This window comes from Pteropus vampyrus, unplaced genomic scaffold, assembly GCF_000151845.1.
Source record: "Pteropus vampyrus isolate Shadow unplaced genomic scaffold, Pvam_2.0 Scaffold16, whole genome shotgun sequence".
In the NCBI taxonomy this organism is placed as follows: Eukaryota; Metazoa; Chordata; class Mammalia; order Chiroptera; family Pteropodidae; genus Pteropus; species Pteropus vampyrus.
Window position 1 is genome coordinate 6,075,919 of NW_011888797.1, and position 25,299 is coordinate 6,101,217.

Consider the following 25,299-nt stretch of genomic DNA (forward strand, 5'->3'; position numbering starts at 1 on the left):
AACCAGTATAACCAGCCAAGGCTCCAACAGGACAGTCAGCTCCGTAAGGAACAAAAAGGAGGCAGAGCCGTCGCTTTAACCCTCCCCCTAACGGTCTCCTGGCCGCTGGCCTCAGGGGCGGCCCGACTCCCGTTTCCGGCCCTCGCAGGACCACAGCTCCCAGCATGCCTTTGAAGGGAAGTCTTTCCCGCTGGATGACTACTAATCCCGGCATGCCATTCGGCACTCCAGCAAATTAGATGGAATAATAGGGTGACTCCATTGCACGCGGGGAACTGTAGTCCATTTAGCGAACTGTCTCTTAGAGGGGCGGGGCAGAAGCGGGTCGTTTTCGTCAGCTGAGAAGAATGATTCACAGAGGAGAGTCAGGAGAGAACAGTTCTGTCTGTGAAAGCCCACTTAAAAGGCTGGACTCTAATCCGAGGGAAGGAGAGGCAGGAGAGCAAGCAGGACCTTGGGTCTGACCCCGCCTCAGGCCGCTCGGCAAGCCTCTATCAAGTCCTGGGCCTTGCCGGGGGCGGCCGCGAGGCACCGGTTGCTGGGGGACCGGTGACGTCGCGGGGTGAAAGTTGAGGGGCGGTGACGTCGGGCCTGCCCGGGCGGAGGCTGGCGGGTTAGAGGCAGGAGGGAGGGAGGGAAGGAGGGAAGGAAGGAAGCTGAGAAGGAGCGAGCGAGCGGGGGCGCGAGGCGTTTACCTGGAGGCAGCGGCTTGGGCGCGCAGAGCGGCCGCGGCTCCCCCGCACCTGCGGCCATGGATGAGGAGCGCGCCCTCTACATCGTCCGGGCCGGCGAGGCGGGGGCTATCGAACGGGTCCTGAGGGATTACAGCGATAAGGTAAAGAGCTCTGGCCCCGGGCTAGGGGTATAGCACCCCCGGGCCGCCCTCCGGACTTGCACAGCTCATCTCTCCCCACCCCCCTCATTCCGGGGATGCGCACTGCTCTCCCCCGAAAACGTTTCCGGCTTGGGCATGCGTGTTTGTGCCCCCAGCCTTTCCGATCCATGCATCCTGCATCCCCCCTGCCCCCACTTTGGCGCCCACTCCTCTGATTCCGGCCCAGCAGCTTGTCCTACGGTCCTCCTCCCAAACGCGCAAGTCACACCCCCGGAATCCGTAGGTGTTCGTGTGTGCTCTGTGCCCCAGTCTTGGATGCATAAATGCACTCGAGGCTTCCTCACCTGTATAGCATAAAAATACTTGCTTCTGTACACAAACACGGCCTGTGACATGCGTAAAATATATCAGCCACGGTGGCAATTCTTTATATACCTATAGCACTGTACAGTTTTCAAGGCGCGATGTCTCATATATGGTGTCACTTGATTCTCAGAGCACTTATAGGGTAGATGGTATCATCCTCCCCATTTTATAGGTGAGAAAACGGAGGCACTAAGAACTGAAATCATGCCAAGGTCATGGAAATACTATGTTATAAGTGGGGGGAGAATCTAAGTCCTAAAAATACCTATTATTTGTATCGCCTTAACAGCTTTCCCATCCGTTATCTCATTTAATCTTGACAACAGTCTTATGAGGTTTTATCTGTGTTTTGCAATTGAGAGTCTCAATTGGTTAAGTAACTTGCCCAAGGTCATACTTGTGAACTGGGATTCCAGCCTAGCTTTTCAAATCATTTATTGCTTTTTCCAATGTACAATTTTGCATTAAAAAGGTATCTTGTTTTAAATCCCAGCCACTTTTCTGAATCTCTCTTCTAGGACCGTTAGCTCTCCACTACTTTTTCTTCCAGGAATTTTACATGCTCACTTCAAAAGGCAGCACACCACACCTTTATTCTTCTATTTAGAAGACTGCTTTATAGAAATGACTGACTACTCCCTCTGTGAAAACACACCCAACACCAAGTCTCACCCTAGATATAACATGTTTCTTTCATTGGCTTCCATTCACAATTTCCCCTTCTGCGTTTGCTATGTACCTACCCCTGCACATTCTACACTTCGTATTATTGAACTGCTAGTATGCCATTTTTGCTCTGGGTGGATGGAGAAGATCCCAAAATAAGACACTTTCATTTCCATTTAATCTTCCCAACAACCCCATGAGGAAAGTGGTGGTATTCTCTATTTTACAAATGATAAAATTTAGGATAATGTTGCCCAAGTCTATACAGCCATTCAGCGATGTGGCTGAGATTTGAATCTAGGCTGACTGCTGTTTCTACAAGACTACACTGCTTTCTTTGGGAAAATGCATGGATTCGATTCTGTTCATATCTTAGCCTCTTCTCTTTCTGATGTGCTTTACTCTTGCTTATCTGCCTAATTTAGGAGAAGTTCATTTGATGCATAGGTCTACATATTGTGGAGATTATATTCATTTTACTTGATTTGTAACTGTTTTCCAAAAAAGATTTGAGGCACCTGCAAACTGATTTTCAAAAGAAAGAAATACAACAGAAACCTTGGCATTATGTTGAATCAAGTAGTATTTATTTAGCACTTGCTATATGCCAGATATCCAGCAATAAAGAGGAACTGAAGGGAGGAGGAAAAACCTCCAACTGACCCTTATCACCTTCAATATTTCTCCTTCCCTTCATGGCTAAACTAATTAGAACTCCAGATTTGCTTCCTCCAATTTATCTCTTCCTCTCCTTGATTTCCCTCTAGGTTGGTTTCCACTTTCCACTGCTGGCCAACTGCTGTCAGCTTGAGTTCTAGATATCTCCAGCTCCGCTTTCACAACGGGAATGTTTTTAAAGTTGTAATACCCAGTGTGCATTGTTTAAGGTAGTATTCCTGAAGTGTTTGGGAATCTTCCCTAACACTTGGATGTTTTGGGCCAAACCTGAGAATGCTCTGACTTAATCCAAACCAAGTCAGTCATCTCTATCAGAAAAGAGCTCTCATGTTTAATGCTGATTATAGTAAGGCCAGAGTACAGAGAAAATAGCTCAGTTTCTTGTTGGCTTTGGGGCTTTGCCCCTCAAAGCGAGAGAAACAGATGAATAGGAACGGAAAGTATGATCGCAATTGTCTGGCAATAAGAATGGGAAGGTGGAATTAAATCATAGAGTCTGAAACCCTGAAAAAGTAACTGGATACGGTGTACTTCATTTTTCTTATCTGGAAAAATTGATTTCAGAAATATTCAGAGTAAGAGGTGATTATGGGGCACTGAGGAATCTAACCAAGAAGAGAAATGAATGATGTAGAGAGAGAACGATTGGTTCATTGTTTGGGAGAGGAATTTCTTTGTGCTACCTTATTTCTCTAATAACGCCAGTCGTCGAAAGGAATAGTGGAAAGAAGGTAGAATTTGAAGTCAGATAAACATTGGTTCACATCTGTCATTTATTACTAGCTTCATGACTATGGTAAGTTATTTGAAGCTTGAGTCTCAGTTTCCTTATCTGTAAAATAGGACTAATATCACCTAAGTTATTCTGAGGCTTAAATTAACTGAAATATAATGCCAAACACTGAGCACAATACACCTGGAGACATTGACTCAGTGAGTTATATTCTAATGATCAAAGTACTCAAGAGGTCCCGTGACCAGAGCACGGGTGCTGGAGTCCGACTGCCTGGACTGCCTCAGTTTGCCCTCCTTGTGTCCTAGTATGAGTTACTTGACTTTGCTGTGTCTCAGTTTCCTCATCTGCGAAACGGGTAATAATGGTACCTACATCGTAGGTTTGTTGTCAGAATCAAAGGAGTTGTATGTGTAAAACACTTAGAATAGTGCCCAGCACTGAGGAAGAACCCATCTGTTTTTGAACAAAAAAAGTGGGAATTAAACATGTACCACTGAATTGACATAGCCTGATTTAAAAAAAAAAAAAATGGATTATACTCCATTCTTTCTCTTTTTCCTTGACGTCTGCACTTTCTGATGGGTAGCAAAATACCTCGTACCACATTTAGAGCAACAGTTACCTGTCTGGCTCCAGGTAGCAACATTTAATTTCTGCTGAATGTTCCAGAGACTAATTTCCCAGCTTTCTTGCTGTATTCACTGATCCTTGTTATCTTGGGGAGAAGGAAGAACTATTTATCCCAGAAAAAAACAAAACTTGCCTGTTTCTCAAGGACATAATGCAGGTTGACTCAGCATAGGAAAATATTAAAAAGGAGAGGAAGAGTGGTTCTTTTTCACTCTTCCCAGTTCACCCGTTAACATAGATCGAGTGCCTGCTATGTACTCTGTATTATCCTAACGGCTTTCACATGTCATCACATATAATTCTCTTATATTAAAACTTATGAGGGAGATGGAAGTATTCTCCTTTTGGGGGATTAGGAAATTGAGATTCAGAAAGACAAATGACTATCTCCGGGCTCAAGAGCACATAGCTAGAAGTGGCAGACCTAGTCTTCAGATTCCATATCCAGGGCTCTTTGCAAGGCCACGTTGCCTTCACCCCATCACTTCTGCGTTTCTGAGCACAGAAGAGAAAGGTGTTTCAGCACCAATACACTACTTCCTTTGACTCCTGTTGGACCCTAATCACCTCCACTCTGGTTATAGAATGAGCTATTGATTATGGGAAGTATCATTCTAGTCTAGGCTGTCCAAGCTCCTTCTCCCTTAGGGCCTGTTCTGATAACAGATTTAGTAGAGAGATTGGTTGCCATCATTATGATTATCAACGACAAACTGATCAAGGGCCCCATGGTGCACAGTAGTATCACAGTTACCTGAATCGTGGATATTTAGACTAGAAAGAACCTCAGAGATAATTGGGTCCAACCCCCTCAGTTAATAGGTGAAGAAACTGAGGCCTAGAGTCATCAACTATGATGATAACGAGAGAGATGGCCACCTAAGCATATGCTACCCATAGCAAGCTCCAGCAGGATTCCATGTTGGAAGGATGGCAAGTTTATGGCCAAATGAAAGGTAAACGTTATTTAAGATACAAGTAGGTAGGTCTCCAAGAATAGTCCTCATGAGAGAGGAAAACCACACTGATAGCAATGAGGTCTTCATTTATGTGCTGGAAGAACCTGATTGATAGGAACCTGATATTGAGATAATTCTATAAATATAGCCTCCACATTTGAGTAGGATATATAAATACCCCATGCCATGTAAGAGGACTTTTTGCTTTCCACATTGAGTTCTGACTCTGAGGTTATTTCACAGATTTTTGCAGTGGAGCATTTTTAATGATCTGTTCCTTTGTTATACCATGTTCTTATTTCCAAATTAGGTTATATAATTTCAGTTCCTGGCGTTTAGTTCTAGAAGTAATCTATTCGTGAAACATAGCCCAACACACACACACACACACACACACACACACAGGTAATTACTTGGTATTAGTACCATTTGATTATCTTTGGAAATCTATGAAATAACTCCTAGTTCTCTAATAGTTCAGTATTTGGCCACATCATAGGCCATGTAATAATAATAATAGTGACCACTTATTGAACACCTGCTGTGCGCAAAGGTGCTGTACATAAAGATAAGGAAACACTGACAGGTAGTAAAGTCGAGTAACTTGACCAAGGTCACGCTTTTGTTAAGTAGCAGGACTGGACTCAAACCCAGTGATGTCTGAATCCTGACTCTGATCTATTTAGAGCCTATTCATAGGATATAAAACCTACAGAGGGGAGTCCTAATGAGTTATATGTCACTGAGCTGTTCCTACCTTACTTGGTCTCTAAATTTAATAGTGGTTTTACTCTTTAGTTTATATTTGACTTGTTGCTCCTGTTTGTCTGAGAATTAAGCATATGAAGAAGGTGAGGTAGTTGACTCTTGGTTAATAGTTCTAGAAAGGCATTTATAGCCAGAAATGCTAGTTCTCCTTCCCCTTTCAGCCTTAGAAAGGGGGATGAATAAGGGTTAAAGGTTAAAGGGTGAAAGAAGTTAGCCATGGAGAAGCTAAGATCCTTGGAGCCAAGCAGTCTTAGCGGTCTGAGCTGGCTAGATTGACACATTCGAAATTCAACTTGTATTGCCTCACATATTGGTATATTTTCTAATTAATCCCTCATGCTAGTTAGACAAGGCTTCCGAAAGCTTTTCTTCCTTTCTTTCCTCTCTCTCTCTCTGTCTCTCTCTCTTTCTTCCATGTTTTAGTTTTATGGCAGGATCAGCCTTGCATTTAAAAAACAACAGAAAACTGGAAACTAATAATAAAATAAAATAAAATGCAAAAAAGAAAACCCAGAAAATAAATGTTGATGAGGATGTGAAAAGGAAAAGTAACAGAAAAATTAGTCCTTGGTGCTAGTCTAAATTATCACCTTAAAAGATTAATTTTAAGCAGAAACAGTTTAAAAGATATTTTTATAACTTAATGAGAGTCTTTCCAAGATTTCTGTTGCCTTACCATAAATGCCAAAAAATTTAGAAGAACCATTATATTGGCAACTAGGTACATTTATTCCAGATAATTTATGGAATTCACATAAAATGGTAAAAAATAAGCTTTGTTGGTTTCTAAGTGCAATTATTTATTCTCATTTGCATTAGACTTTTACTAAGCTTCAGTTTACAAGGTTAGCCTGATGTCTGATGCTTCTTTATCTTTTATCTAATACTGTTTTTACTAAACCTCAGATCTATAAATTCTCAAGTTATAGCCTTCACATTTACAACTTGTTCTTTCTTTTCTTGTTCATTCATTCATTCACTTATTTTTTATTTTTTTAATTTCCTTTTTAATTATAAAAATAATTTTCCAGCAATGAGTTTTTTCAGAGAAATCACCAGAATTTCTACCTCCCCCATATAGTTGCTTTTTATTTGCATTTTAATGCTCAAGACTTTGAATGCATCCATATATTTAGGTAGGTACTTTGATCATAGACATGGACATATAATTTGATGTTTTACTCTTTCCATTTGATGCCATCGTAATTTTCCATGTAAAGAGCTTTTTAACCATTTTTTATTTTTCATTGTAATGTAATATTCTGTCAGGTGGATGCCCAGCAATTTATTTCATCAGTCTCCTGTTGTTGGATATTCAGATGTCTCTTTTCTTCTTCTATATTAGAGAACAGTGCAGCAAATATGCTTACATATATAATTTGTCTCTCCTCTGGATGATTTCATTAGGATAAATTACTAGAAATAGAAGTTCTGGGTCAAAGCATGTGAATATTTTTATGGTTTCCCTTATGTGTTGCTAAATTACTTTCCCTTTTAAAGTTTGTCTCAGTTTATACTGCTGCCAGCAATATCATCCTTGGATTATTGATGCTCATATCTCAGAGAGCTTTATGTCCTCAGCCTTACTCTCCATTAATCTAGTCTATAAGCTACTGCCCAAAATATTCTTCCAGAATGCTCTACTTAGTCACATTCCCCTCAGAGTCTTCCCCTGGTTTCCTGTCACCCATCTGCCAGCTCAGGTATAAATTTTAAAATCCAAGCCCTTATCACCTGACATCATCCATTTTCATTGTTGTCCAAGCCATATGTGAAGCAGTCTCTCTTAGGCTTCCTCAAACGGCCCTTCTCTCATACCTCTAAGTCTTCCTTCTGACCATTTCTTAGATTCAGAACTACTGCTTGGTCAATGTTTCTTCATCTCATTTAATTTCAAAAATTGCTTCTTTTACAAAGCCTTCAATGCAGAACTACCTGTAATGATGATATCTTTAGTACTTCATGTGCTCAACTCCTGGTGGGTTGCCAATAAATGTTTGTTAGTGTGGCCAGTGAGAGAAATACAAAGGAAAGGTGGAGATTTTTTTTTTTTTAAAGAAAGCTTAGGATTCATAAGAGCACTTGGTTCTCCTGAATAAAACTTGAGAGGAGAATGTTGTGCTTTATTTTTTGTGTACCATCACTCTTTCTCTGACAGTGGACAAGTCAACTTACTCCATCACCTGTTACAGCTACAGAGTGGAAAATATAGTGTTGCCAGTCATTTTAGGAGAGTCATGATAGTCTCTTCCAGTTATTTTTTCTTCAATATCATTGGCACCACCATCATTATAACCCTAATATTTACTGATTGTTTATTATATTCCAGGCACTGAGATGGTACATTATATATCTTAGTTGTTTTAACCCTAACAGTAGTTCTGTGAACTAGGTGCTCCCTCTCTTCACATAAGAAATCTAGTTATGGAGAATTTGTTACTTGTTCAACTGACTAGTAAGTGATGGATCCATGATTTAAACCCTCGTTCTTACAGAATATTTTCCTGAAATACTAGTCTATCAAATCACTTCCCTATCTACAATTCTCTGATGATTTCTTATTGAATATATAAAACAGAAAGTACAAATGCCTCAGCAGCATTGGAAGGCCCTTCCAAGTCTCTTTCCAATCTACTTTTCCATCGTCTTTTTTCACTCTTCTCCTCCTATCCCTTAACATCCCCTAAGATAGAGCTGCTTATTTCATAAATACATCATACTGTTTCACACATCTGAGCCTTTCTGTTTCTATAATGCTTTCATTTGCCTCTTGGAAAACTATTCCTCTCTCAAAGTCCAGTTCAAATTCTCTGTACTGCATGCAAAGCATTCCAGATTTCTCTGGGCAGAGTTAGTGACTTGGTACTCTGTGCTCCTTGGTATGTATTTCTGCTGTAGACGTTTCATACTAAAAATTATTTGTTCATATGCCTATCTCTTTAATACTAATAGTGAGATATGATATGAGAAGGCAACATTTTTTATGGAGACATTATATAGTTTTAAACATAGCCAAAATTAAAAATCTGTGTATTTAAAATGACATTGTTTCCCTTTTTTCCCCCCTCAGCATAGGGCTACTTTCAAATTTGAACCAACAGATGAAGATAAAAGAAAGGTAAGACTTGGTGTTACTGTGTACGTGTGTGTGTATATGTGTTTCATTCATGGACTTTCCAAACAGTGGAGTTGTTTTTATCTGATGGTTATTTAGTTTTCGGTTTCCCTTCAGCTTGTTTTTTAGGAACTCTAAAGAATAAAGACATGTGCTAGGTTTAGTATGAATTACACACAACACCCTTCTGCTTCATCTCCACTGGACCATTACACTTGGATAAATCAAGGCAATGAGAACGGTTCAGAGGGGACTCTCTCCCTATATCTTCTCACTGTCAGAGATCATCTTCATTTGAAAGCAGGACTGCAGGCTGCCCACAGTGCTTTGCTAATATTGTGAAACTTGGCTTTGGAATAAGTTTTGGGAAAGCAGCTGTTAATGCTGCTGCCCCTTAGCCACATGTCCTTCCCTATGCTGACAGTTTTGTTGTCAACAATTGTCTAGGTCACTGACTTCATGGGCATAGAGGAAAATGGAGTCAAGAGACTCACCAATAGAGGAGTTTTAAAGAGGGTGCATCAGAGATATGATCATTCAATGTTGTGTTTGCCTCTTGGGTTGCCTATGGTTGCTTTACTTAGTTGATTAGAGCATGCTGCTAACGGAGAAGCTCACCAGTTTTGTCTGTGTGTTGAGCCCCATTTATCTATTCCTGGCCTCAAATGCCAAGACCAGGTAAGAAAGCATGACTGAATTAGTGTAAACCTATCACTGCTGCTGGAAAAATAGCTTTAAAAACATCTAGTGCTCTCCTAGTAGTGGTTTGATAATACCTTGAAATCATCCTTCTGTTCACGTCCACACCAACATCTAATGTCTACATTCCGCTTACTTTACCTTGTGCTTTTTTTCATTCCACTCTCTCCTTAACCCCTGCCCTAATTCAGGCCTCCATCTGGATTACTTCACCAGTTTCCTAACTGTTCTTTCTTTTTCCAGTTATATGCCCTTCCAGTCCCTTGTCCATGAATCTAGAACAACAATCTAACCACGTCACTCCCAGCCTTTAAAACCCTTGGGTGACTTTTTTTGGCCTGTAAGATTCAAACTTCTTAACATGACATCCTAGATGCTTAGTGACCTGATCTCTGCTTATTTATGCAGCTCTTCTCTCCCTTATATTTTATCCTCTAGCGATATGAAATGTTTCCGGTTACATACACATATACATCTCTTCTGTTTCTTATTTTCTACCTTTGCTTATATTGTTTTCTATTTAGAATGCCTTTTTTCTTCTTGTATACATCTTCCTCTTTTCAACGGGTTAATCCTACTCAGCTCCAGGATTATCTCCTTCAAGAAGCTTCCTTTAGTATTCCTGTTAGGGTAAATTAGCCCTTTTCAATATTCCCATAAAGTTCTATGTAAATCTCTAACTCTATGCTTATACATTGTCTCTTAATTATATATCTGTGGCTCTCGTCGTGAGACCCTGCAAACTCCCTAATGACAGATAATGTTATTGATGTCCTCCACATCTAGAGTGCCCAGCACATAAAGAACACTGAAAAAGTATCTATTGAATGAGTGACATAGAGTATAAACTTTGGAGGTTAAAGATTTAACTCTGATTTTCTTTTGGATTTTAGCAGTGTAAACAAGACTAGACTACTTTTTAGAGCAGGAGTTCCAACCAGAGATGTGCATTTGGGGGAGCTTTTTTAAGATAGGCCTGCTCAGGCCTAACCTCTAGTCTACTGAGTCAGAATTTAGGGGGTGGGATCCAAGAATGTGTATTTTTATAAATAGCCTTCAGGAAACAAGCACACATTTGGTGGGAGTGCAAAATAGCACAATTCCTGTGGAGCAGAAACTGGCAGTATCTACCAAAATTATAGATGCATTTTGTCCTTTGACCAAGCATTGTCACTTTTAGAAATCTTTGGTGGATAGATTGAACCCAAGTAAAGAAAGTTATTTGCTGAAGCGTTGTACTTGATAGCAAAGATTGGAAACAACCAAGTGTCCAGCAAGTAGGGGGTATTTGAAGAAAATAGGGGACATCTGCATAATAGAATACTATGATGTGGTGAAGGGAGAGGGACAGACCATTATGTGCTAATGAGAGAGAGAAAAAAAAAGCATGGTGTTAACAAGAGCATATTTTTGACATACCCTTGCTAGGTATTCAGGCTAGGAAGGCAGCTGCTATTTGTTTAGTTGGGAGAATCCATGGTACCTCTGTAGATTCATGGTGCCTTGAGAATCTAACACTAGAATTTTAGTAGTACTTTTACTGGTCAAATTAAATACATGAAGACAGATTCCCTCACTCCATATAAGTTTCAGTTGAGGGAGAAGATTTTCCCACACAGTTATTAATAAAGCATGTGTATTTCCTATATGTTAGTTGCAAAATCTAACGTTTTTAAAGTATTGTCTTTGCCTTTTAGATCGTCAGAGACAGTAACTACTGTACTGGTGTTATTTTCAGTTATAATGTGCAGATTTCTGTTTCCTGAGGGTTCTGCTACAAACAAATGTCATTAGGGACCTAGCTAGGTAATCTTCATTAATGGAAAAACAATGGCAAACAAAACCATTTCAGTCTCCAGGGGTTAAAACCATTAGTGACTCTTTCATGCCTAAGGCTTTAAAAAGGCTTTGAAATCAAAACTATTGGACTACTCTAAAGGATCTACATCCTGACAGTTTCTTTAAGTTCTCGATGTAGAGAAACATGGAATAGTAGACATATCTCTGCATTAAACTTAGTTTGAAAATAAGAGGAACTCAAATTACTGTCTTAATTTGTTCTGCTACCCTAGTTCTCTTTTTCTCTTTCCTAAACATGTCTCTGGAGCCTTCTTTCAGTAGCTCCTTGGTAACTACAGCACCCCTTTCTATAAACTAAAGGTAAAAACACACCTTTCTTATGTAAAATCTTTGTGACAACTTAGAAGTAAATGTAAGGAAACAAAGCCTTTCAAAAAATAAAAATTATACTGAGCTTTTTAGGAAATGGTTACAAATTAATGATCCTTAGACCTAATTCCTAATACTTATGTAGTGTTTTGCATTTTTTCAAAGATTTGCTTTGCAACAGTAATAACTAATACTGTAAGTATGGCGAGAATGCCACTATCCCTATTTTATTGATAAGAAAACTGAGGATCACATTAATGACAACTTGCTAATACTCATATAACTAGTAAGTGCTGGAGCCTCAGAGAACATTTTCAGACTATTATGTGCAGCTCCTTCACTGCTCCCACTCATTACCACTTGAGGTATATTTCAGAAGGTTTGAAATTATGACTCAGTACCTTGTTTTATCTCGTTTCATACCTCGAGACACCATTTAGGCAACTAGTCTTAAAATGGAAGATAGCGAAGGGAAGTACCAACAAGGAGTGCTTAAATCTTTCCAGATAAAGTCATGTCAGATACAACTGCTAATGTTTGTACATATATGCAAATAGTTTTAGGTACATGTGGATCATTGTAGATTCGGATTTAGGCACCTGTGCTTATGGAAGCATTCGATTTACATCCTCTATCTAAATTGGTAGGCTATGATTATCTACCAGCACATAAACAAATATATCATGCAAATATATAGGGTGGGAGGAGGTATGATGAATAATCTGAAAATTTACATCTTGAAATGAAAGCTCTTATATTGGTTTCTAAAACACAACTGATCTGAAGACCAAGTACTTCATAACTGCAATTAATTTTGAAAAATAAATGTCATAAAATGAGCAAAGGAATTGTAGCTCTTTCACCTGTAAGATAAGAATACAATTACATCAAATGTGGAGGACTTCAGTTGCTGTCTGAGATAAATCTTTATGTATGGCCATTTTTCTCAAAAGAATGAAGTTAAAAATAGCCCAATTTCAAGCATGTATTTTATTACCTTCAAATTCACATAGATAATCCCATATTTCTATGAAGGCAGAGGATAATTGCTAAGTCGAGAATTCTTTGAGGATAACAACTCTCACTTCTCTTTGTATTTTCATCTCCCAGCACTGCATGTGCCACAAAATAGGCAACTACAATAAACACCTGTTGAATGAAGGTAACTTAGTGAGTGGAGGCTAGAATTCCTGTGACTTGAACATATCGTTTGGTATTGACTTTAAAATTCTCTTAACTATATAGCAGAATCAAGCACATCTCATGTTTACTGAAAAAGCAGGACACAGAAGTATTCATACAGTATGATCACAATCATGGAAAGCTAATAAAAACTGTACTAAGACAAATAACTACAAAGAAATTCACTAAATGGTGAAATTCAGATTCAATAAATCTGAATTTATTGCTGTGAGTGGTATTTTTCTTTCTGTATTTTAAACTTTTATAGTAGACGATAATGATAAAGGATATAATAATTATATAATATATAACATACATGTTACATATTCTTATAATAGTGTGATTGGAGGTATTATAAGCAAAGACCAATACTTTTTTTAAAATTATTTTCTCTAAAATCGAAACTTCTCGATTATCTTACATATTCCTTTTGGAGGAACATAAAAGGATATTTTTAGATTTAGAAATAGTATTACCTGTGGAGCCAGTTTATGGAGTGAAATTATATGAACACAAAGTTCCATTCAACCATTTGAAATATTTCTTTTTTTAAACTTTTTCCCCAGACTTGGCATTTTAGTAGATCTCTATAGTCCACAAATGTTTTTCAGTAATTGCTGTATGCCAGGTCCTGTGTTAGGTTTTATTTCCTAATTGGCTATTTGCCTATGGTGTTTGGTTTGGCACTTTCTCAGCTACAGGTGCATATGGAGGATTGCCATCGTGGACTGTAGAAAATGAATGGGTAAATTTTCATATTAAATTTCCCCAAGGAAAATGTGACAGCATAGAAATGTCAATCTTACACTGTGGAGCCATGCTTAGGAATAACTTGAGGCATGGATGTTTGTTCTAAAGGCCCTTTCACTTATTTTAGTAATTTGAAAAATTGTTAAATGCCAATTTTCAATAAAACAAATGAGCTTCGTATGCCTTGCAAATTTGATTCAAATTTTATTTGATGTTTTTACATTAGGGAATACTTTGATACATGGCGCAACTATAGTTCTCATTTAGAAACCAGTAACTTTAAAGATAATCATTTTTAATATCTTGATCTCTTACACATACACACACACACACACTCACTCACTCACTCACTCACTCACTCACTCACTCACTCCCAAAAGCATTCTATACCTTTTACTTTTTAAAGTTCCCATCCAGCTGGGATCTGGCATAAATCCTGACTAGAAAGGCTGAACCGTATCAAAGGCCAGGATGAATGCCTCACAGTAGTTCAAAATAAAACAATTTAAACTTCATTTCAGACTCCATTTTAAGATATTGAAGGACTAAATGTAGGGAGAAAGAACAGAATAGCTCTTCCGACTTAGTAAGCCATACATGTGATAGCCCATACATGATCTTTGGATCACTTTTTGGATTTCTGTGTGGAAATGACAAGAATAGTTTTCCTGCTTTGTACTTTAGAGTTTCAGATCCATTTACTCATACAAAAAAATTCGTCAAGAACTTCCACTTCCAGCCATGACAGTGTGAGGAGCTCTATGGATCTGCTCTCCAGTGAAACTGGTGAAAATTATTTAAAAAAAAAAAAAAAAAACATTTAAAGTCTCTGGAAGTGGTCTTAAGAGCATATAGTCAATGAAGAAAAACTTATTTAAGAAAATCTACTGAAACTCAGTAAGAAAAGTGAAAGTCTGTAGTATTTGAACTAAGAACTGCTTCCTCCCTCCCTCTCAGCTGGGAGAGATGGAAACCCTTGTCCAAACTAATACAGAAATTAATGCAGCAGATAACACAGAGCTCCCTTCTCCATCAGCTCAGAGTGGGAGGGCTTTCTTCCCTGAAGAGACTGGGGGTAGCCTTAGCATTCTTTATCCTGCCTCAGCTAATCTGCCTCTGTTGCTGAGACTAAATTCTGAGTGAGTGCAGCTGAGAGGAGCGGTCTCCTTCCCTTTATCCAGCTCCCCACTCATGGGACAGAGGCTCTACCTTGGGTGTGTTACCATTCAGAATAATGGGGCACCAGTTGCCCTTGTCCCTTGCTGGTGGGACACAGGTTCCACCCTGGGAGAAACAAGCTGAGGAGATCTGGGGCTGCTGCTCCCCCACCCGCTCCGATTGTTCTCTCAAAGGGGGTTACTCAATGAGAAGTATGCCATAGTCTCTGCCTCCAGCATCAGAACCAGGGTTCCAAAACTTTCCCCAGAGAAGCAGACAGACCTTATAATACAGCTCTGAATCTCTCCCCAAAGGAACCAACTTTATTGGCAACAGTGTGAAGTTCATCACTTGAGGGTGCAGGTCGTGGTAAAAGGCAGTTGGAAAGAGATTGACAGATTCATTGGAGATACAGGTAATCAAAAGGCTGGCTAGTTTGCTAGAGAGAAAGGGCGAAAGAGATAGCTTGGAGGAACCGTCTTGTGGTTAGAACAAATTTAAATACTGATCTCAGGAACTATCCCCTCATAGGAACCCTAATAGACTTTCAGTTTGTGGAGCTATTTATGCCCCAGGATATTGTTGAAGACAGTAGATCAATCAGCCGGCAGTTAGTGGCTCTTAACAGCAGGTTGTGGTCAGAGAAAGAGTTAGTCAAAGAGGAGGGGCTTGCTAAAGTCACTGTCATCCCAGGATGACTGTAGGCCTACCCAAGGGTGAGCCCCTTGCAGAGAGGGCGGGGCAGAATATGCTTCACTAAAATAATTCAGCCAGTTACTGAGCAAATAAACACCAATAGCAAGTCTTGGAGGGTAGGGACATTACCCAGTGTTACTACAATATATTATCTAAAATGTCCAATTCCAAAAAAAAAAAAAAAAATGAGACATGCAAAGAAACAGGAAAGAATGACCTATACACTGGGAGGTGAGGGGGAGCAGGCAAAGGAAACTGCCTGAGAGAATGACCAGATGTTGGATTTAATAGACAAAGACTTCAAAGAAGCCAATTTAAATATAGTCATAGAACTAAAGGAAAACAAAATTAAAGAAGTAATCCAGGGTTTGATGAAATATCACATCAAATGGAGAATATCAATACAAACATAGATATTAAAAAGAAAATGAAGAAGAACCAAATGGAAATTTTGGCATTAAAATGTACGGTGAAGTACAGTAACTGAAATAGAAATTCACTAATGGGGCTCAACACTAGGTTGGAACTAGCAGAAGAAAGAATAAGCAAACTTGAAGATCAATAGAGAGTATACAAGGTGAAGAACAGAGAAAAAAGAATAAAGAAAAAATGAAGAAAGTCTCAGAGAATTGTGAGGCAACATTGATGTACCAACATATGCATAATGGGAGAACCAGAGGAGAGGAGAGGGCAAAAGGAGAAGAAAAAAAATATTTGAAGAAATAACGTCTAAAAGCTTGCCAGATTTACTGGGAAACAACCTACACATCCAGGAAACTCAATATTCAAAGAGATGCAAAAGTGGATGCATCATAGTAAAAATGCTGAAAGCCAAAGACAAGGAGAAAACCTTGAAAGCAGGTGCACTTGGGGGGCCTGGTGCAGCTGGGGCCTGGCACACTTGGGTTATGGTCCATGGCTCCACCTGGAGCACGAAACCAGGACCTTCTGTATGTAAAGCAGATGTGCTAACCACTACACTATGGAGCCACCCCCAAGATAATCTTAATAAATGGAAAAAGATTCCATGTTTATGGATTGGGAGATTTATTGTTGCTAAGATGCCTGTACTTCTCACATTGATCTGCTAATTCAGTGCAATACCTTTTAGAATCCTAAGTAGCTTCTTTGTAGAAATTGAAAAGCCAATTTTGGGATTCATATGGAATTGCAAGGGATGCAGAATAGCCAAAACAGTCTTGAAAATAACAAACTTGGGGGACTCAGAATTCTCAGTTTCAAAACTTACTACAAAGGAACAATAATCAAGACTGTAGTACTGTCATAAAGATAGATAAATTGTATGAGTGTTTGTATTCAATAGAATAGTATTGAGAGTCCAGAAATAAACTTATGTGTCTATGGTCAACTAATTTTTGACAAGGATGACAAGACCATTCAGTGGGGAAAGAATAGTCTTTTAACAAGTGGTCTTTTATATCCACATGTAAAAGAATGCAGCTGCACCTTTACCTCACATCATATATAAAAATTAACTCAAAATGAATCAAACCTAAATGTGAAGCTAAAACCATAAGACTCTTAGACGAAAACGTAAGGATAAGTCTTCATGGCTTGAGATTTGGCATTGGATTCTTAAATATGACACCAAAAGCACAAGCAACAAAAGAAAAAATAGATAAATTGGACTGCATCAAAGTTGACTTTGTGGTTCAAAGGCACTCTCAAGAAAGTGTAAAGACAATCCACATGTAACAAAACCAGTTTTACTATAGGCTCATTGATATAAATAAGACAAGTTCCTATGGCATCTCAGCTTCTCATCAACATTATAATAAAATGATATTATTCAAGGAGGTGCTGTACTTCCTAAACTAGTGTAGTGGAAAGCCATGATTCAAGCCTAGGCAGTCTGATCTGGTTCAGCATCCAGTGTATACCACACTACCATTCAGTAATTGAATTCATCTGTTGTATAGCATATGAATCAATTCTATTCATTTTCCGACTTTAGGCATCCAAAATTTGAGACTTGATATGGAGCATAAACACAGCTTTGACATTGAACTAATTATCAGCATTGATAGGAAACAGAAGAACGTGCTTTTGCAGTGTAAGTGACTGGCTAGGATAACTAGCGAGAATATGAGTGTCAGCTCTCCCCAAAAGCAGTATCATGCTTGATCTATAGGAGTTAGACATGTTGAAGTCTCTCTCTCTTTTTTTTTTTTTTTAGATTCCTCAGATATATTTTTGGCTGAAAGTATAGTTTATTTTTCTCAGCAGTTAGCCCTTCCTTACAAAGTTTGATCATGTATTAAGGAACGTGAAAAACTTGTACATCTTTGACTAATTAAAAACACTTAGAGACCTGAAAGAGTTGTTGGCTGATTAGACATTCCCAGTGTTCCCAACTTCCCCATTTATAGATGAAAATCTGACAAGTTGACTTGCCGGAGGTCACAATTAATGAGTAGAATTGCTAGGATTCAAACCAAGTCTTCTGTCTCCTTTTCGGCCTTCAATGATCATCTTTGCAGGGCTTCTCCTTGGGAAATTCACAGTGTAGTAATGGACCAGAATATCTTCCAGCACAGTGGTTCTTCCTAAGATATGTCACACCAGGGGTCATCACACTGTGGCTGAATACTTTCAGTAATGGGAAGCTCACAGTAGCTACTCTGCTGTTGAATAGCTTTAATTGTTAGAAAGCTTTTATATGAACTCTAAATCTGCTTTGGTTGATCCTCCTACTTTGCCCATATCCTACTCTGCCTCTGCCTTTGTCCACCATTTTGCTTATCTGCCTACTTCCTTTCTGCCACTCCATCTCATTTTTTTCCCACTTACTGCCCAACACTTAAATTTATCAAGCTTTCTCTGGCTAAATTCCCTGTAGTTTATTCTTTCAGTCTTTTAATACACAGTTTAAGTTGCTGTACATTTATATTGCTCATTCATTTTAATATGTGTTCAACCTCCCTAATATTATAAATAACTTGAGTCATGTGCTTTTATAGCTTCTCAACCCAAAATAGACTTCTCATTATTTGGTTAGAATTTACTTCTCTTGAATAATTTGCATGTTCTTGAACTTTTAAATTGGGAGCATTTTGAGTCGTGTGCTTACATCGGGGCTATGTACCCGGGGGTCAGTAATGGACACTATAGTTCTAAATGGACACTATAGAATCCATAAAATTAATATCAAATTGCAACATCAACACTTTCCCTTTTTAAGTGGTTTTGCTATTAAAAGGTAAATACAGATAAAAACTTCCTAGCCATATTATGCCTGTGTAGAGTATGCCTGTAAATATTTCTTGATCTGTTTGTCCATCTGGCCATCTTTATGATGTAATGTACATTAGTCTCTATTCTACGCCAAGCACTATGCTAGAGATTTTTTTAACATATCATCTCATTTAATATTTATAAGCCCTAGATGCTACCTCTATTTTTAGAGATGAGGAAATGAGGCACAACTGTTTTCAAGAAATTGCCCAAAATCATATAGCCACAAGGGGCAGAGCTGGTGTTTGAACACAAGTGCTTTCTTTACTTTAATTATACTATTTCCCAGTGAGTAATACATAAGATGCCTTACACCTTACAATATGTTCTCTCAGATGCTATCTATATTAAATAATTACAGTAACCCCGTGAAATAGATATATTTCTTACACATGAGAAAATTTAGCTTCAAATAGATTAAGTAAATCAGTCCAGATCCAAGTTCAGAAAACAGTAGAATTAGGTACTGGAAAGAACCCAAATAATCAATTTCTCTGCCTTTTCTGCTATACCATTAGTATGTTACCGTGCCTTCGAAGACCTCTAAAATCTCACAACTGTTTCATTAAGACAGCTTAACCTTTCTTTTGTTTCTATTCCTGGCTATCTTAGTCTGCTTAGACTACCATAACAAAATACTGGGTGGCTTAAACAACATACATTTATTTATCATAGTTTTGGAGGCTGGGAAGTCCAAAGTCAGGGTGTTGGCAAGGTTCATTCTGAGGCTTCTTCTCGGTTTGTAGGTAGCCATCATCTCGCCATGTGCTTACATGACCTCTTCTTTGTGCAGAGAGGGTGGGGGAAAGCATGAACAAGCTAGCTCTCCAGTGTCTCTTCTTATAAGGGCACTAATCCCATTGGACCAGGGTTACACTGTCATGATCTCATCTAACCCTAATTACTTCTCAAAGCTCCCATCTCCAAATACCATCACATTGGGGGTTAGGTCCTCAACATACTAGTTTAGGAAGGACACAGACATTTAGTCCTTTACAATCAGAGGCCCAGACTATCTTCTATACCTGCCCCTGGGCTGCTAGAGCTCAAAACAAGGGATTCTGAACTAGAATAACTAGTTCAGAGTAAATAGTTAAGTGTTGTGGAATAGGTGGCATTGAAGACAAAGTAAGAAAATTCCAAAAAGACTATATAGGAAAGACTTTGATATACTGAAAAAGCAAAAAGGCAAAGGGACTGTAGAAATCAATGGGACCAGGGTCTATATCAGCCATCAAGATACAAGGTATCTGTTGTGACAGAGCACCTATTTTTCAGCCTTGTTAATATACTATATAATCAAACTATAGCTTGTGCTAAGAACTCACTAAAGATTAAATGAGATAATCTTTTCTTTGGTAAATTCTGATATGAAACAAATTATGTATACCTATATATTTGCCATTATATTATCTTAAAATGCTAAAATATATTTTACATAGGTAGTGCAGAAAAGGGCTTTCTGAAAAATAAAGACTCCTACTTCAGTGATAAGAAGCGTAGTTAGCTGGTATTGTATTTGAAGAAAAATAAAAAGTTTTGACATACCCATTTCTGCCCTCAGTCAAGAAAAGAAAGGCAGGTGATTGGTTTTGTAAGCTTTTGTTTATACTCAAGTTGTCTTTCCCATCTGTTAATGAATTCTTAATGATGCAACAAGTCTTTCTCAGGATTCTAATTAGCAAGGAAACTTTATTGAAACTTACATAATTGTTGTTACTCTGAACTGTCTTTTCAGTCTTTTTGGCAAGATCACTATGATAGAACATAGCCAGAAGGACTATATTACTAAAAGACGGATATGCGTAAGAAGGGAAGCTAGAGGTGAAATTTAGGAAGTGAGATCAAACCTCCTTGACAAAGAGTATCTATTTAATAAAAAGTGAGAATTACCGTTGTCTCCCTACTACAAGTAGAAAAACCCCAAAGCGTAAGATATACTATTAAACTAAATCTCTCTGGACCCAGCTACATGAGTATTCATTTAGAAAATCTCATCTTTAGCTTTTTATAAAGAAATTACAAATTTGACCCCCAAAATCCTCGCTCTCTTTTATTAAAAGCCCATTTTAGAATTCTGGCAGTAAGCCATTAACTTTAATATTTTTATAAAATACAGTTTTTTAATAGGTCTGTCTTGTGGGACTGACAACATTGTTCTAACTGTTAATTATAGTAAGCTTATTTTAGAATTTAATACCTCTATGTCTTTGTCTTGTGTGTGTGTGCACACACATACATACTCAAATGTGCATGCACAGAGGGCAAAAGTTTAGAACTATCAGATTTAGGTGACTGACCTTCAGCTTCAGTTAAGAACTAAAATTAGATCCCTGTGGAATATTTATCCAGTGACATCCATCAGAGGACAGTGTAGGCATAACCTTGTGAGATCAGGGAGGCATCATCCAAAGGATCCTGCCTTAACTACCATTCTTCTGATATCTGATCTTTTTATCTTAAAAAATTTTGTGACTTTTTGTATTGTGATTTGTACTGCCTTTGTTTATTTTCATGTAGAAGTTCTTCCCCAGTCCCACCCCCAGTGAATCTTTTGGTAAAATAGTGGTTAAAGAGGATGCACCAGGATTGTCCTGTGACTTTAAGTATCCCTGGCGCTGTGCCACATCTCCCAGTTGAATGTGCATAGTCTATTTTAAGATCAGGGTTCTATCCCATCACTATAGGAGTACTGGTTGATGGAGCAAGAGCATAAATCAAACATGTAGCTAACATTGTAGACATAATGGGCAAAAAAGGAGGGGGAAAGGCCATTCTTATTAAAGAGGAAGTGGCATACTGTAAAGATAGGTATTTCACTACCACTACAATAGAAGAACAGAAACATTAAAAAAAATAATAAGTAGAACCATGTTTAATGACTTCGTTTATTTAAGGAGAAAAACAATCGATCCTCAATAATTCCTTTCACAGGCCCAGCTTAATGCTGAATTGCTTTTAATGTTGGAGTACCCATTTTTGCCTTATTTCTTATACATCACCAGTTACCAGCAGAATGAAAAGAGAGTAGGACTGAGTCAAATAAGAATCTGAGTCCCCTTTCCCATTGTAGCTTTTTGTGCTACCTTAAGCAAACCATTTAGCTTCTCTGGGAGTCAGTTTTCATATCCGTAAAATTTAAGAAATATCCCCTAGTCTTGAGTATGTTATGTATTATTATTTTTTTTAAGATTCTGTGGTCAAATAAAGGAAAGAGAAGTTTTTAAAAATTAAACAATTTTTTTAGTACATCTGAGACTCTTTACTATTTTAATAAGCCTTATAAGTTTCCCAGACCTATTCTCCCACAAAACCTGTTTTTTATAGAACCTTTTACACTGCTAGTGCTTATTCACACACACACACACACACACACACACACACACACACACACACACACACACACACACACAGAGTCACTATAGCCCCTTCTAACTCTTTAACATTCTTATTCTGGAAGTTATACTCATTTTGTTTGGCTCTTAAGCTCTTTCTGGCCTTTAGTTATCCTAGGGTTACTGCCAAGTTGAATTCAGTGCCTGTGCTGTGTGTATAACCTGCCTCTCTTTCCAGCTTGAACTGGAAAGTTATTGCATTTTCCTGTTTCTTATAAATAAAACAGACATTAGTCCTTGTCTTTTGCAATGTTCACTTTCTCTGTTCACTGTTGTTTCATTTTGATTTGGTTATTCAGTCGTTGGTCTAGTTTTATTCTAAATTAATCTGTGAATCTTTACCTGAATTTCACTGACTAGTAGTGAAAACTTTTGAAAACCTAAGCTCATTAAATTTTTTTTTTTTTGGTGCCTCAAATTCGAACTAAATCGTTTTGATAAGCAGTGATGTTGGAGAGAATGCTAGATGTCAAATCTACATGTAGGCTTATTATTTCAATCAGAAAAACAAGCCTCCTTCAAGATACTGCTGTTGGCTGAGATCTTTAATTATAGGTCTTATTCTTGGAAATGTATAATTTTAGCTCTAACTGTGTACCATCATCTTATTTAATAAAACAATACTGTAATACAGAGGATATTATCCTCATTTTACACATAATGAAACTGAAGCTCAGTAAACCAAATAACTTACCCAGATCTCACAGGTAATAAATAGCAAAGTGAAGTCTCTCTGACTCTGCAACTCATATACTCTTTTATACCACATAGCCTCTTACTAAAGTGTATGATAATATTATATGTAAGCACATACATTGTAATTGTAATGTTCAATAACATTTTACTCTAGGGCAGTATATATACACTATCTCATTTAATTTTCCCAGCAAGCCTAGGAAGTAGGTACTACCTTACCCAGATAAAGAAATGAAAGTTGACCAATTTATTCAAAGTCATACAACTAAATAAGCAGCACCCGGGAATTAAATCCAGCGTTGTAGTGACCTAGTGAATGTCTGGACATAATACTTTCTCTAGCACGCAGTGCTTTAAAGATTTCACACTTAGTATGTATGTGTGTAAGTATTCAACATATTGGACAGCATCTTTGTACCCGTGGAAAAGAAATATGTCAGACAACTCCCCCCACCCGCCAAAGCTGATGAGAGAGATAAGAAGTCTCCGTAAATATAATTCAAGGTCAGATGTATTAAGAGCTATAAAAGTGATAGAGATTAAGTACTTGGGATTTAGAGGTGGAAGAGGTTACTTCCTGCTGGGAAATGGCAAGGATGACATTTGCTTTGAAGATAAAAATGATTTGGGAAGTTTGGGGTTTGAGAAGACATTCTAAGTACAGGAAATAACATGAAAAATGGTACATAGGTTCACACAGGCAGTAGAGAGTAGGTTTTTTTACTTGGATAAAGGATATTGTGACAATAAGTAGTTGAATATGAGTTTTAGAAAGGTGAGTTATGGGGATCTGACCCCTTCCTAGTTAATGAGTTTGGATGTACTTCATTTGAGGTGTCTATTTGGGAAGAATTAGAAACGTCTACCAGGCAATAACATTTTCCTTTTGCTGCAAACTTTAGGAAATAAGGCCCCTCTCTCATGAATGAATGATAATACCATCAACCAAGTTGTCTAGGTTAGTAACTTAAGAGGCGTCTTGTCTCCTCTTTGTTCTACCCTACACATCTAATCATTCTATCAACCATTCAGTCAATTCCACTTCCTTAAAATCTTTTAGCTTTCTTTTCCTTAGTTTAGACCTCGATCATTTCTCACCAGAATTCTTAACTGGTTCTGTCCTGTCTCCTCTCTTGTCCATTTTCCATATTACCATTAGTGATTTTTCCAAAGCACAAATCTAATGTTATTCCCCTACTTAATACCTTGCAGTAAGTTCCGCATTTCCCTCTGGGTTAATTCCAAACTCTTCATTCCCCTCATTATACAGACATGAACTAGTACATCCTCTCTTTAAAAAGAAAAGAAAAACAGCCTCTCTTGACCTTATTCTTTCTTGTTACCCCTTTTCTCTGCTTCCCTTATAACCACATGCCTTAAGGTATGTACTTCTCTCTTTGTCACCTCCCAGATACTCTCAGGAAACTGCTTTTATCAAGGACATTGGTGATCTAGCATTGCCAGGTACTTATGCTACTTGATTGTTCATCAGCATTTGAAACAGTTGATTAGTCCCTTCATAAAATATATTCCTGTCTTGTCTTCCAGAACATCACACTCCTAGACTTCCTCTGGCCTCTCTAACTGATACCTCTTAATTTTTTTATCAGCTTCTGCTTCCCCCAGCCTCTAAGTGTTGGCATTTTTCAGGGTTCTATGGTAGTTCTCCTTTTTTCTGTATATTTTTCTCTAGGTGATCTCATCCATTCTTGCAGCTTGAAATGCCTTTACTCATATATATCATCAGGCGTAGCACTGATGGCTGCTTAGGGCTCCAGCCATACACACTCAGCTTCTTACTTGACATCTTTCTAGACATTTCAAACTTAATGTGTCCATACATTAAGAATTTTCCCCCAAAACTGTTCTTCCTCCAGTCATCCCGTTCTCAATAAATGGCACTACACTGCTTAAGTCAGAAACCCCTCTCTCGCAAATAGCAAGTACTGTCCATTTTTCCTCAAAAATACATATCAAAGCCATCTACCTGTCTCCCTCTACACTGCTTCCACTCTAGTTGAAGCTGTATTTGTTCCCCTCCAATCCGTTTCCAGTGTGATTTTTTCAAAATTTTAATTGAGTTGTACTTCTCCTTTGCTTAAGCTCCTTTAGTGACTTTTCATAGCATTTGAAGCCAAGCCTCCTTATCATGGCCTGTAAAACTTCACATGATCTGGTCCCAGCTTATATCTCTGCTATTAACATCACTCATACTGGCTTTAAAGACCTTAAGCACACCAGGCTCTGCCTGCCATACTCTTTCTTCTACTCTGCACATTCAGCAGCTTTTCACCATCAAAACTCGGCTTCGCTCTATCTAAAGTTGATCCTTTCTAGTTATTTTCTATCATAGCATCCTGTTCATTTCCCTTATAACATTTAGTAACATTTTAATTACATGTTTTTCACTTGTTTATTATCTGGACTATGATTCTCAAAACACATAACGGAATCATGTCTGTTTTGTTCACTGCCATGAAGCACAATGTCAGACACTCAAATATTTGTTAAATGACCAAATGGAAATTAAACATGTATGTTTCTGG

The 25,299-nt window shown here is 38.2% G+C and overlaps 1 protein-coding gene across 10 annotated transcripts in view; it reads left to right on the forward strand.

Annotated features, from left to right (window-relative positions):
• The first annotated feature begins 277 nt into the window (after window positions 1-277).
• The window catches only part of RIC8B (RIC8 guanine nucleotide exchange factor B), a 90,217-nt gene continuing 65,195 nt past the window's right edge, over window positions 278-25,299 (forward strand). For 3 of the 10 annotated variants that reach the window (XR_002779035.1, XR_897578.2, XR_002779036.1), the window contains exons 1-2: window positions 278-835; window positions 8,709-8,756. Coding sequence is in view for 3 of the 10 variants with exons in the window: in XM_011387024.2 (XP_011385326.1) it covers window positions 752-835; window positions 8,709-8,756 (132 nt within the window). In the remaining 7 variants the exon portion in view is untranslated. The remainder of the gene's footprint in view (window positions 836-8,708; window positions 8,757-25,299) is intronic. The other 7 variants (XR_002779037.1, XR_002779038.1, XR_897588.2 and 4 more) reach the window with 3 other exon arrangements.